The sequence below is a fragment of the Triturus cristatus genome, chromosome 1_2 (assembly GCF_964204655.1).
Source record: "Triturus cristatus chromosome 1_2, aTriCri1.1, whole genome shotgun sequence".
In the NCBI taxonomy this organism is placed as follows: domain Eukaryota; kingdom Metazoa; phylum Chordata; class Amphibia; order Caudata; family Salamandridae; genus Triturus; species Triturus cristatus.
Window position 1 is genome coordinate 509,661,083 of NC_140580.1, and position 13,968 is coordinate 509,675,050.

Sequence of the window (13,968 nt, forward strand, 5' to 3'; positions counted from 1 at the left end):
CATGTGCAGTAAGGAATAACCATATCTATTCAGGGCTTTACATTGGTTGCCCATTAAATGAGTCTCCTGTAAAAGGACTGTTAGACCTGGCATCATTGCCATGAGTCTCTCCTCCATTTTTTTCTGTTGGCCTCCTCTGTTTACGATGTTTTTGCTGGAATATTGCTTTGGGCACTGTGCCACTGCTGATCAGTGCCACAGTGCAAGTGCTCCCTATGTTAAATTGTTACCATGATTGGCTTGGTTGACTTACTGTTCAGACCCTAGTCTAGTGCACCGCGTGTGCCAAGGGCATGTAAGTTAACTGCTGCTGGTGGGCTTGCAGCACTGGTTGTGCCACCCACAGAAGCAGCTTATAAAATGTGTCCCAGGCCTGCCACCGCTGAGCCTGCGCGCAGTCCCTGACTGCCATGTCGACTTGGCAAGGAAACCTACTTGCCAGTCTCTGAAACCTTCACTTTGCCACATTACAGACACCTCTATGGTAGGCCCTAGGGCTGGGTGCATTGTTGGTAAAAGTTAGGTCATGCCCTGATGTGTGTGGCATGACCTAATAGTGAAATACAGCCATTTTCGTTTTTCACTATTGAAGGGCTACCTGCCTCCAATAGGCCAGAATGGGCAGACTGATTATTAACTCCATTATAATCTATCTGACTCAGGGAGCATGGTAGCAGGTTGAGTTTAGTATCCCTGAACTCAGAATTTAATAACACACCGTTTAGGATGGATGGTTTTTAAATTCTGTGTTTGAAAATAGCCCTTTTAGAAAGTGGCTATTTTCTTGTCCAACTATCCACCGGTCTCTGCTGGTTTGGTGTGTGTGTCAGGGGCTGGGTGGCTCCAGAGGTCTGAATGAGTCAGTGTGGGGTGAATGAGGCATCTACACTTAGAGTGGGGGAAGAGTAGTCCCTGATAGCCTGCCCTGCCTGACACAATGCTGGCTCCACCTCCTGCCGGGCGACTGATAGCCCTGCTCCTGCCAGTGACAATACTGGCTCCGCCTCCTGCTGGGCGGCTGAGGACCCTGCCCTGCTCAGTGAATAGGCCAGGTGCCGCTGCCTGGCAACACCCACAACAAACCTGGGATGGGGGGAATTTCCCTGCTTGGACAAAGGGAACAAAGCAGAAAATGGGTATAAGAGAAGGACCCCTGAACCAAGAACTCAGATCACTTCTGACAAGGAAACCTCTACCAAGGACAAAAAGCCTGCTGATCTAAGGACTTGCCTCCCCCTTCTACCAGTGTGCTGTTTGCTGGGGAGACACTGAAGCTGCTTCTTTATTTTTGCCAAGGAACAAGGAGAGAGGAACTTGGTGTGTACTCTCAAAAGCTTGCTAGAAAATCTCCAAGGGCTGGAAGAGTGCCAGCCTCCTGTTGAAGTCACAGGGCCAAAGGACTTCACCCTCTACTGAATTGCTGGTTGCTGGAAAGTGTTATTTCCAGTGCACAGGGGAAATCTGCAGTCTCGACGCCGCCGAATCCAGCTCGACATCGTGAGTAACGGCTCCAGTGTTCCGAGTCTTCGACGCCGGCCGCCGGGCCCGATCGACGCCAAGAGTAGTGAGTATCGGCTCCAGCTCTAAGCGACCCCGTCTCGACGCCGCTGCTGATCGCATCGACTCGACACCCTTCTCGACGCCGTGAGCGCTGCTCCGGCCCGACACCTCTCGACGCCGCTGCGGATCGACCCGAATCTGAGGCACGATCGATGCCGACCTCGACGCCGACATCTCGACGCCGTGGATCATCGTTTTCTTCATTTCCAAAGGTACTGTGTTTGTGGGTTCTGTTGCAACTCCAGGCTCGACGTAGCGCTCCTCGCGGTCGACGCCGAACCTTGGGAATATCGTAAACTTGACGTCGTGTGACTCCTGTGGGGGTCACATTGTTGCCAAGAACTGTGTTTCAGAAGAATACTTACTTTTGTGGCTAAAGAACTATTTCCTAAGAAGAAACTTTACCTGAACTATTATTTTTCCCTTCCAAAGAGTATTTATTAAGATTGTGGTACATTTTTGTCGTTATTTGGTCTTGTGCTAAGCCTTATACAAAATACTATTTTTTATAATAACTCCTGTGTTGTGTCCATTTGTAGTGTATTCACTTTATTACTGTATGTGGTCATAAATGCTTAACACACTGCCTCTGAGATAAGCCTGTCTGCTCTGCCAAGCTACCAAGGGGGTAAGCAGGGGTTATCTGAGTGTGTAAACCCCTTGCCCTGACTAGAGTTGGTGGGTCCCTATTTGTCAGAAGTGTGTACCTCTGCCAACTAGAGACCGCCGGTTCTAACAAGGACGATATCGGGGGAGTGCCGTTTGAGGAACTTGAATACTGTGGTTCTTTTTATGCTATTATTGATGCCATTGACATTCCAGGACCAAATCCTCATCGTCTTTTGTACTGTCTCAGGGTTCCCCATTGTACTTGTAGAGTAGTTTCCTCCCATTCGCCCACCTGATGCTCTTGACATACCCATCCCCGTTTGACTCATCAATACACGCAAGACATTTATAACTCTGGTTCCACCCCTGAGAAACTAACAATAAACTACATTTCTTATAATACTCCCTTCCCAACCCCCATCTTTGGGGCCTCACCCCCTCCTCCCTGTTACTCTGCTAAATAGGCAAAACATACCCCAACTGGCCTACATGCAGAGTGCCTGTCGCCTCTTAATCAACTTTCCAAACACTGATGAGAGGTGCTTGGCCACGGGCAGGAAATCTTTTACCCTGCGCTCATTTGCAACCCCTTGCTGAATAATTATGGTATAGAGAAGCTAGTAGGACAAGTGTCAATGCCCATTATCCTCCCCCTCCCTCCTTTGTCTACCGGCTATGTCTCAATAATATTTCCTTCCTTGGCCTTACAGTTCATTTCTATTGAGTCACTCAGCTTTCAGGCGGTTTCCTGCTGCCTGCCTCTGGTTCCTCTGTCTTTGGGCTGTCAGACCGCTCTCCATCCCTCCTGTTGTGTTCTGCATGTATCGGAGCGGAACTGGCGCCTCTCCTCTCACCCCGGCCCTTGGTGCACCATCCGTCCAGCCAGTCCTGTGCCTCTTCCAGCGCGTTGAAATACCAGGATTTGCACTCTGCCGTTATACTGAGTTTTGCTGGGAACAACATCATGTGCTTAATGTTTCGATTACAAAGGTCTCTTTTCACCGGCTCAAACCTCCTTCTCGGTCTCTGTACTAGCAAAGTGAAGTCCTGGAAGAAGCAGATCTGTGCGTTTTAGTACTGAATGTCACCTTTCACACGGGCTGCCTGCAGTATCACGTCCCGGTAGTTTAAAATCCTTGCAATTATCGTTCGCAGTGGTGCCCCTGGCCTGGGTGGAGGGATCGGCGTCCTGTGGGCCCTTTTCACAGAGAATAAAGTAAAAAGTCCACACTGGGGCCCTCCGTTCCCTCCGGGACCCTCACCACTCTGATATTATTCCTCCTTCCCCTTCCTTCCTGGTTTTCAAGCTTAGCTGCAAAGATTGTGGTTCGCTGATTTAATGAATGCACCTGATCTTCAAGTCTTTTTGTTGTAGTCTGGAGTTGGTTGATATGTGTTTCGGTCACTGTAACTTTCTCCCTTAATTTAGACATATCTGCTTGGATCAGGTTAACCTCCAGGGTCACTGTATCTATTTTGGGTTCCAGCGTGCCCTTCAAGTCTCTGATGAATTCCATTATGGCGCCTCCGCCGGGAGTGTTTTGGGATGATGTAACTATCCATTTCATTCATTTGACGGATCAAAGCACTTTTGGGCTTCGCCATTTCACCAGCGCAGAGTGAAGTGTTATAAGTTAATAGAATGCCCTCCACGGCCGGACCATCCGGGAGGCAACACTCCCTCACAACCGTGATGTTCCTCCAATATGCCACTCCCGGTGTATATTGATGCACATGTGAACTGGCGGCCAGGAGATTTAGGAGCTGCTGTACACTAAAATGGGCCCTCCAACGACACTTGGGTGAGGCTGCGCTTGCGTTCCCTTTTTCTTTGAAGTGCCGGAGCCATGCTTTTACTTCTGGGCCCACCTCACACTGGACAAAGAACCATGACAGACTTCCCAGGAGAGCCGCCCGTCGGATCCGAGTCCCGCCTCAGCTGTGAATATACCTTCAGCGAATGTAGGCAGTGGCCCCTCGGTGCCTCAAAGTCCGGGCCTTCGCCCCTTTCCCTCCTCTATGCACAATTCAAGGCCTTCCACACAATAATTTGGCAGAACCAGTCCTCGTAGTCCTGGCCTCAGCACTGCTCCGCCCGCAATCGGTTTCCTTGATGAGCTGGGGGGGGGAGGGCAGCACTAACCTCGAGACTTCACACCCAGAGGGCCTGCCGGCTCCGGCTATACCCCACAGGCAGCTCTGGGCCACAACATTGTTACTTGCCGCGGCTCTACTCCGCGGACCAAACAGCGCCCCAGCGAGCGCTGCAGGACCCCCGCACTTCTCTCGCCTTCCTCTTTGCGGAAGGCCCCATTCTATCTGCGTCACCACTCAAGGCCTCGTCAGCCCGTCTCTCATGCCCCTCTGGCCTAGATATCAGTCAGTCCGTCTCAGGGCTCCTCCTCTGACCCCTCGAGAGGCCACGGGGTCCGCCTAGGTTCGGTTGTTGTATTCCTGGGGGGGAGACCAGTCCGCCACCGGGCTCCAGTTCGCGGCTCGCTACCTCTCGGCGAAGCAAGTCTCAGCCAGATCGGAGCAGACACCCCTTCTCGGCTTATGAAAATGGCATCTATCAGTCCAACCACGGGCTCCGCATCCGTTCCCTTGAACGGAGCCTCCAATCACCCCTCTAACGGGTCTGACACCTCGGGGGGCCTCCACAGTGGTGTGCAGTGTCCCACACCCAAGCTCTCATACGGATATTGGGACAAATGCTGCGGTTATGCTCTGAAGAAGTCAGAGCTCAGCCATTCCTGTCCATGGCTAAGCCACGCCCCTCGTGACTACAAACTTTTGCAGGGCAATGGTGAAACATGGCTATGTGAGATTCAGTGACAAAAAGGCCATTGCATCTTTACAAAGGCTAAACGGTCTAATATGCCAATTCTTTCTTCAGAGTATTAATTGTTTTGTCAGGGTCGTAACTGCTTTAGATCATACACACAAAGAAGTGGAGCACTGCAAATGCCACTCTTAATGTCAACCAATTAATGAGGAAATCATTTTTCTATGTAATCATAAGACACTAACTAAAAACCTATCTATGTGACCTTCAACTCATCAAGGAAGCATCTGTGGCTATGGCTTCTGGGTTCAAAAGGATGAAAACGAAATAACAGAGTAACTGGTTCCAAGATATATATGGCTCTGACTACCTGCATGCCTAGAATTCCCCATTATAACTTCGGAGGATGAGTGATGTGGAGACAGAAAGGGAGACTGTATTTTCGATTCCAATACTTTTACTAAAGCAGAAATGCTTTCTTCTTCTCTCATGTGAAGAAACCAAGATTTTTGCCAGTGCACAAAAAATACAAATTCATATTTCATGCACAAGTAAACACACATAGTGTGCTGATGAAGGCTATATACCAATTTGTGATGAAAGAGGTGATGATTAATGATAACTTAACCTGGGAGCACTGATGTAGGATGGTCGCATTGTGCCAGCCCAAAAGCTACCTTTCACTGCCTCCAGCAAGCACAGGATGGGTCACTGAAACTGACCCTCCTTTTTTCAACTTTACGAAGTTAGAAAATTAAAAAAAGTAGTTAAGTTGCAAGTTACCAAACTTTGCACATTGTAAATACTGCGAGATGAATACAACATTCGAAAAAAGGTAACATGGAACAACAGCTAGTCAGTTGTTGAATCCTTTTCACTTAAGATCATATCTGTAAGAAACATGCTTATGAAGAGAAGACTGCCTCAACCAAGGAAAATATGCCATAATCTGAATGGTGTGCATGGATTCCTATGTCGTCAGATTATTTAATGATCTGCGTACTCTCCATTTTTTGGATTACAATGACTTTAGCAGGTCATTAGTAAGCCAAGGATATAGCAGACACTGCAGTAAGGCAAGAAGCCAGCTCAACGTCAGACAATTACCAGCAGCAAGACTTTCTTGAAGACTCAAAAAGCAACTGTGGCCCTGAGGCAAAAGCACATCAACAGGTTTGATTTTATACTGACTTTGTAGATGTTTGAAGAAGAACATTAATAGGATACGTGGAATGCCGAATTTATGAACTGTGAAATAGGACCAGACAGTTTTCCTTAGAGGGGAATAAATGAATATGAGGCAAAGTGACCATCTTGAGCTTTTCAAACATGATTCAGGGGTGAGCTGAGGGAGTCAGGACCTGTATCAACAACTTCTGATAATCCTGAAGAACGTCTTTATTATTATTATTATCAACACTTATTAAGCACACTATCACCCTACGGGTACCCTGGCGCTGTGATACAAGTGTCCAGCTTAGCGCAGATGCCAGTAGAGCGCAGTTACCAGAAGAAAAAGATTAGGAAAGTGGCAGAGGACATACTCGGGGATAAAGCCATGTCTTTATCTTTTTTCTAAACTGGAAGAGATCATCCACCCGTCTGATCTCGGGTGGAAGTTTATTCCAGAGATGCGAAGCAGCCATGCTGAAGGCCCTGCCTCCTGATTTAGTTCTTCTAACTCTGGGCACCTTCACCAGTTTAGGCGAGGAAGAGCGAAGATTTTGGGAAGGGGCATACCATACAAATTTGTCCTGCAGTGATTTAGGTCCAGCACCATGCAAAGCTTTAAACACAATACAAAGTGACTTAAATTGTATCCTTTGCGGTATTGGGAGCCAATGCAACTCTGAGAGTGCCGGAGAGGTGGAGGAGCAATGTGGTCTCATTAGTGCCAACTTAGCCGCCATGGTCTGTATTCTCTGGAGTCTCTCAATCAGATATCTTGGAGACTCCAGCAACAAAGCGTTACAATAGTGCAGCCTACTAAGGATCGTACGTCTTACTATCAATATTCTAGCCTGTTTTGAAAACATCCGGAGAATCTTCCGAAGTGCTCTAATCAAATCTTTCATCTGTCATACACTATTAAATTAAATTACTCTACGCATACATTTGCACCACTGTGGGTGGAAAAAAGATCTGTGGGCAGAGGAATGGAAACTTCTTGATTGGGCACACCATGTTATACGAATAACAAATGCATATCTCTGTGGAAGAGAGATAATTAAAAAAATTGTTGGAATCAGGACTGATGCATCATCAACAAGGCAATTTACCTCTCAGCCAGGGGTGTAACAGGCTCCTGCAGCCCCTGGGGCGCAGGGGGCTCCCGACCCTTCAAGATACCCTAGGGGCCCCCATTCAATCCAAGGCCAATACATATCTGTGCGATATGCGGAACTCAGGTGCCCCTCATGCCATTCTGCGGAAGGACCCCATCATTTTGCATTAAGCCACTGCCCTCAGTATTGCAAGCTGCTTATAAGACAATGAAACACAATCTGGGAGGGTCAGGAGATGTGCTGCCGGCTTTAATACCAGCACCATCAATGCAAGACATGAACGTAATGTATCCTTGACCCATCATAGAAAATAAATTGTGCCATTAGCTGCAAAATAGTTAAGGATTCAAGTCGTTCATACTCATGGATGCTCTGTGGGACTTAGATTCTGTACTCTGCAAAAAGGGTGCGGAAATTTGTGTTTGAGAATCTGCTATGCCAAAAATACGTGTGGGAGGCAATGCAGGAGATGGTGTTTAAAAAACACACTTGGCCTTCTGCAAAGTGTGATTTTTGTCATCGTTAGACGCATTACACCCATAGTCAAAATAAACTAGTATAGAGTACCATACAAAATGAATTGTTTTTTGTCATTGACAACAGACGTCACAAAAACCAAGTTCCACTGTGATCATTTTGTCAACCTTCAAAGCATGAGAGCCGGTGACCTCCAGGCTACATACATGTTTCTGCAGTGGAAGCATTAGTCAACTGAAATATTTTACCAGTGATAAAGGCTTTCTTTACTCCCTCTTTGACCGACTAGTCCAGTTTTTCTGATACTCAATCAGAAATTAAAAGCAGGTTATTTGATATAAAAACTGATGATGAAACAACTCATATAAGCTCCATGAATGGCAGCTACACTATTAATATTCATAGTTTCCAAAATACTGCTGGCAACAAATAACGCTTACTGGAAAGTGCTAAATGCCACAGTTAATATTTTATTCATGTTATAAAGGCTGAAGGTGCGTGATCATATGTTTCTTATTTTTGCCTTATCTACTCTCATCTATGCTCTAATCTGAATTCTCAGAGCAAAACTGCTGACAGCAAAAAAACAAGTTCATGCATAAATCCACTGCTGTTCAGTGAACATCAGCGTTCTGCATACCAAGTACCACACAGGTCGCGTTCCGACCTAACTATTTGCCGTCGAGGTACTTCTGGGGGGATCCCCTGCGAGTGCATCTCACAGGATTTTATGTTACAGAAGCACATGATGCATGCTACACATATGCGTGCACGTTATAATGGCGATGTGATAATGCAATGTATTCAAAACTGTGACTTGCAACAGCAGAAAACTATGAATAAAATTTAGCAGTTTGTCGTCACATATAAATTCACTGGGCATGTAGGCCATGGTTTTCTTTCTTCAAAATCTACTGTACAAATATTGTCAACATTTTCATTATACTGGACTTGTGCCTTATAATGCACTCCACACAAGTCCTCATTAACGAATGAGGTGAAGTCTGTTCCACATGTGCAGATATCAACAGCTAATACCTACAATAAGACAATGTAAGAATTAATATCTCTTTTTAAGGTCTACTCTGGACTCCTTTTACAATGCTGCATATCCTTTATAGTGATAAAGGTTTACAAATATTTCAGCAATAACGCGCCAAGATATACTCATTACACAGTGCTGTGCTTTTCAGTATGTAATCATTCATCCTTTCATGAAGCCTAACATATCTTTAGCTCAAGCTATTATGACATCACAGGAAGATATTGAAGTTTATACAGATCATACAGACACTCCATTCAAGGCTCTATGCCCATATTAAATTGTTGGGCAATGCGCAACCTAGTGGCTAGGATATACTTTGCAGCATTAGTGAGCATACAGAGAGTAGTTTTTGGACGTGGCCCTTTCGGCAGGGCCATACCCAGACACTTTGCCTTCATCCTGCCATGTTTTAAACCTTTTTCGCCGGTTTTCAGGACTCTGAGGATTTTACCTCAGCTAACCAGTGCTAAAGTGCTTGTACTCCCTCCTTTAAACATGGTAGAATTGGTTTACACCCAATTGGCATATTTAATTTACTTTTAAGTCTCTATTGAAGTGGTACTGCATGTGCCCATGGCCTGTAAATGAAAGGCTACTAGTGTGTCTGCTGCACTGTTGGGCCACCCACTTAAATAGCCCTTTATACATATCTCAGGTCTGCCACTGCAGCCTGTGTGTGTGCAGTTTTAAGCTGGCATTTCAACCTAGCAAAATAAACATTATGCCAGCCCTAAACCTTCCTTTTTAATACATATAAGGCACCCCTAAGGTACGCTCTGAACAACCCAGAGGGCAGAGTGCAGTCTACTTAAAAAGTAGGGCACGTACTTTCAAGTTTTACATGTCCTGGTACTGAAAAATCTCTTAAAGTCCTTTTTCACTACGGCAAGGCCCACATCTTCAATAGGATAACACTGGAGTTACCTTATTACATTTAAGCTGTAAATTCGAACTGGAAGCAAGTAGACAAGTCGAGTTTGATGTCTGAACTTAAAAGCCCTTTTTAATGTTAAAGTCAGATTTGTAATCACAATTCTAACAATGCCACTGTAAGAAAGTTGGCATTGTATTGTGCTAAACAACAATACGAAACCCTGAGGTCTATAAGAATATTAGAAGCGTGTGGGAACTCACTGTTGCAAAATTAAATAAAGTAAAGAAAATGAAACAGAATCGGTGTCTAAGCCCAATAGATCTATCTAAGGGCATATCCCTAAGTAGGACATAATCCCTCACTCACCAATGGTGACATGCTTCATCATTTGGGATTCTCCTCCCAGAGGAAAAACCTAGTTCCTCTGGGGGCTACAACCCCCTCTCTGAGAGGGAGGAGCTCAGGGATGTTTTAAGATATAGTACTGGATATGTAGAAACCACAAATGTAAAGCTATTAGTGTGAGTGGGGGGTGCAGTGCATATAAGAAAAAAATTATGAAAACTGTGAGGATAAGTGAAATTAAAACTGGTTCATTACGTAAAAAAGCTTTATTGTGAAACGTACTGGACCAGGATTAAAATGACGTGCACCAACAGTCAAAAATTGTAAACCGTGGTGATAGAATAACACTAATTGGTCAACATGTTTCAGCCATATAGCCTATTCGAAGGCTAGGCTTTCATCAGAACCGATAATGCTACTGCAAAATTGTAACTGTGTGTAAACACAAAAAGGATACAAGGACACGCACTCTCTTGATGTGTCCGTTGATGGTGTATTTTACCTAGACACATAAACAAAGATATAGAAATGTTTGAGAAGAAAAGCCTGATGCTGTCTTCACATAAAAGACTACCTGAGCGGTGTCAAAATGACGGTGAAACAAAAGTTATTTAATCGCTCCATAATCCACAGCAAAGGCTCAATAGACAAAAGCAACGGCTATAAACTCGCTTAACTGAGGGATCTGTAAAGGCTTACCTGTCCGTCGGTACGCCGGCGTGGTAATGAGCCTGAAGCCGGAAGCACCGCTCAGGTAGCCTTTTATGTGAAGTCAGCATCAGGCTTTTCTTCTCAACCGGTTTTTGGATTCCTGTCATTGATACATTGACTACTTAATCGATGAGATGTATATACATTGGGCTTATTTGTCAGTCTCCCCTTATCGGTCTTGGCTCGTTTCAATATGCTTCTTAAAGGGTGATCAACAGTATTGGTTAGCCAATTCCCCTTTAATTATGCATGACATGTTTTTCTAACAATTGGTTTTCACCGTATTTTCTAGAGCGGTGCTCCTTTCCTGAGCGGTTGACAGGTAGAGGTTGGTGACTTACCCAGTCGTTACGGGTGAGTTTATTTTGTTGTTTCCTTCTTTTGATTTTGTTTTGTGAAACTTTATCGTTGTTTGTGTTAATACCAAACATTTCTATATCTTTGTTTATGTGTCTAGGTAAAATACACCATCAACGGACACATCAAGAGAGTGCGTGTCCTTGTATCCTTTTTGTGTTTACACACAGTTACACTTTTGCAGTAGCATTATCGGTCCTGATGAAAGCCTAGCCTTCAAATAGGCTATATGGCTGAAACATGTTGACCAATTAGTGTTATTCTATCACCACGGTTTACAATTTTTGACTGTTGGTGCATGTTATTTTAATCCTGGTAGAGTATGTTTCACAATAAAGCTTTTTTACGTTCTTGAACCAGTTTTAATTTCATTTATCCTCACAGTTTTCATATTTTTTTTCTTATATGCACTGCACCCCCCACTCAAACTAATAGCTTTACATTTGTGGATTCTACATATCCAGTACTATATCTCAAAACGTCCCTGAGCTCCTCCCTCTCAGAGAGGGGATTGTAGCCCCCAGAGGAACTAGGTTTTTTCTCTGGGAGGAGAATCCCAAATGATGAAGCATGTCACCATTGGTGAGTGAGGGATTACGTCCTACATAGGGATATGCCCTTAGATAGATCTATTGGGCTTAGACACCGATTCTGTTTCATTTTCTTTACTTTATTTAATTTTGCAACAATGAGTTTCCACACGCTTCTAATATTCTTATAGACCTCAGGGTTTCGTATTGTTGTTTATCTTGGCATTGGGGAACAAACCCTGTGCGGTCTCAAAACCCTCCCTAGGACCCTCCGGCTTTGAACCGTTATTTGTCATAATTGTATTGTGCTAACCATTTGGTTCCTGCACCCTAATCCCGGGTCACATAACTAGGTGTAGCTGGCAGTTGGTCTTTGTGTACCCCAGAGTGACTAAAAGGGCTAGTTGGCTGGCCTCCTGATCAGAAGCCTCAAGTACAGAACAGGCTTCCAACAATCTTGAATCCAGCACCTGAAGCTATCTGCGAGTCCTGATCTCCCAAGTGATGGCCCCAGTCTTGGACCCTTAGAAGTGGGCCTGAAGGAGCTCTGCCAGCCAATCTGCAGCGTCAAGTTAGCTTGGCTGATGAGGGGGTGAAACCTCGAAACCGGTCCCAGGATGCTTGTTTCTGGTGCAGGGGGGACCTGGCTTGGCAGTTCGGACTGTTCCCATGGGGAGCAGGGTCAAGACTGATTTGCATATGGCTGAGTTTAAACAGGAATGGCATGGGGAGCAAAAAAATGATGAATTTAGGCCCAGATTTCAAGTTCAAGTTTCAAGTTTATTTATTTATGATCTTGGAACTCCAGAGGGATCCACATAAACTGAAAGACCAACAACATATAAGAATTTTTATACAACATAGTTTCTACAATCCTAAGCAAAAGCCAACAGTAAAAATCTCCAAAGGCCCAGATCTCTGTACTGGGGTGAATATTTGACATTGTTCAACATTCTGTTCTTCAATTGTTCTTTTTCCAACTTTTAGAAAGTTGGCATGTTCTTGTCTTAACCATTTGTCCCTTCAGCCTAATCCTGGGTCACATAACTAGGTGTAGCTGGCAGTTGGTCTTGTGATTAGCTCCCAAACAGTGAGACAAAGGGATAATATTTGTTGGCAGGATGGGTCACTCTGAGTTAACTAGGAGGAGGAGCTGTCACCTACCACACTTGTACATCACAAAGGCTCTGCGTGAGCACTCTCACAAAGTGTTTGACACTGGCCTATTGTGACCCCATACAAGCTGGGGCCAGGACAGGGCAGAAGGTAATGCTGGAAAACTTAGGGTGGTGGAAACCTCTAGAAACCTTGCTCCTCTTCAAAGACGGCTCCAGATTTAAATGTTAGACCTCAGACCCCCAACTCTTCCGTACACGTCTGGACTGGTAGACTCTGCCAGGAAAAAGGAATGCTGTGCTGCTGAAAGGCCTGAAAAGACATTATGACCATGAGAGCAGAATCTGCATTGGCCATAGAGGATCCCAGGAGCTCAGCCTGTTACCAGAGGAGCAGAAGAGCGGCGGGTCTAGTTCTTTGTTTGTTTGTTTTGTTACTGCCCCACCACTTTTACCCGGCACCAGTTGCTATTGCCCAAGACACTTAAAGATATTTTTCACTGCTCTTTCTGGTCGGCTTGAGAGTGCTTCTCTTGACAGACAAGTATGTGAGCATTACCTTAGAAGGGCTTTGGCTCCACCCCCATGTCGGGAGCCAGTAGTACATGTTTTGATTATACAGACGTTGTGTGCTTCCACAAAAAGTGCTTGCTCCCCACACAGCTGTGATCATATTGTTTATTTATCCAGCTGCCTAAGCTTGACCTTTCAGGGGCACTCACATGATATTAGAATGCTATTAAAGTGTCTTAGATAACAAGATAGTTTATGTTGGTTATCTCTGGCAGCAGCATATATGGGAGGATGGAATGTATCCACCTACATGGATTTGTATGTCTGACTTGACAGACCTCTGTCAATGGCCTTTTAACCTGCACCATTACGATCCTAAAGTTTTTTGATCCACACAAATACATATATATTCCTATGCTATATACCTGTAATGCTTCACATTATCATACAACATTCCTTTAAACCCCAACTATTGGCATTGCCAATGTTTGTGTGGCCTGGGATTGAAATTCCTATGGCCCGGGGATAAACACTCAGTGGATACAAATATTGTCTTTATAGTTTGAGGCAGTGCTACTTACAATGAGCTCCGAATCTCGTCCCATAGAAATTACAGTTCTATTCACTGTCCTCAACAACTTCTCCATAATTACTTGAACATGTCGCTGTGTTGGTCCCTAGGGATAAAGAGAAGGAGAAATCAAAATGAGCATAACGCTTGTTGGCTGTGATTAAATGCATGTACTTTGTTAGCAATACTTC

General features: G+C 44.9%; 1 protein-coding gene across 2 annotated transcripts in view; it reads right to left on the reverse strand.

The window, feature by feature from the left end:
* Positions 1-13,968, reverse strand: part of DOCK1 (dedicator of cytokinesis 1) — a 1,163,810-nt gene that overhangs the window by 725,999 nt on the left and 423,843 nt on the right. For both annotated transcript variants that reach the window (XM_085606236.1, XM_085606235.1), the window contains exon 27: positions 13,788-13,883. In XM_085606236.1, coding sequence (XP_085462362.1) covers positions 13,788-13,883 — 96 coding nt within the window. The remainder of the gene's footprint in view (positions 1-13,787; positions 13,884-13,968) is intronic.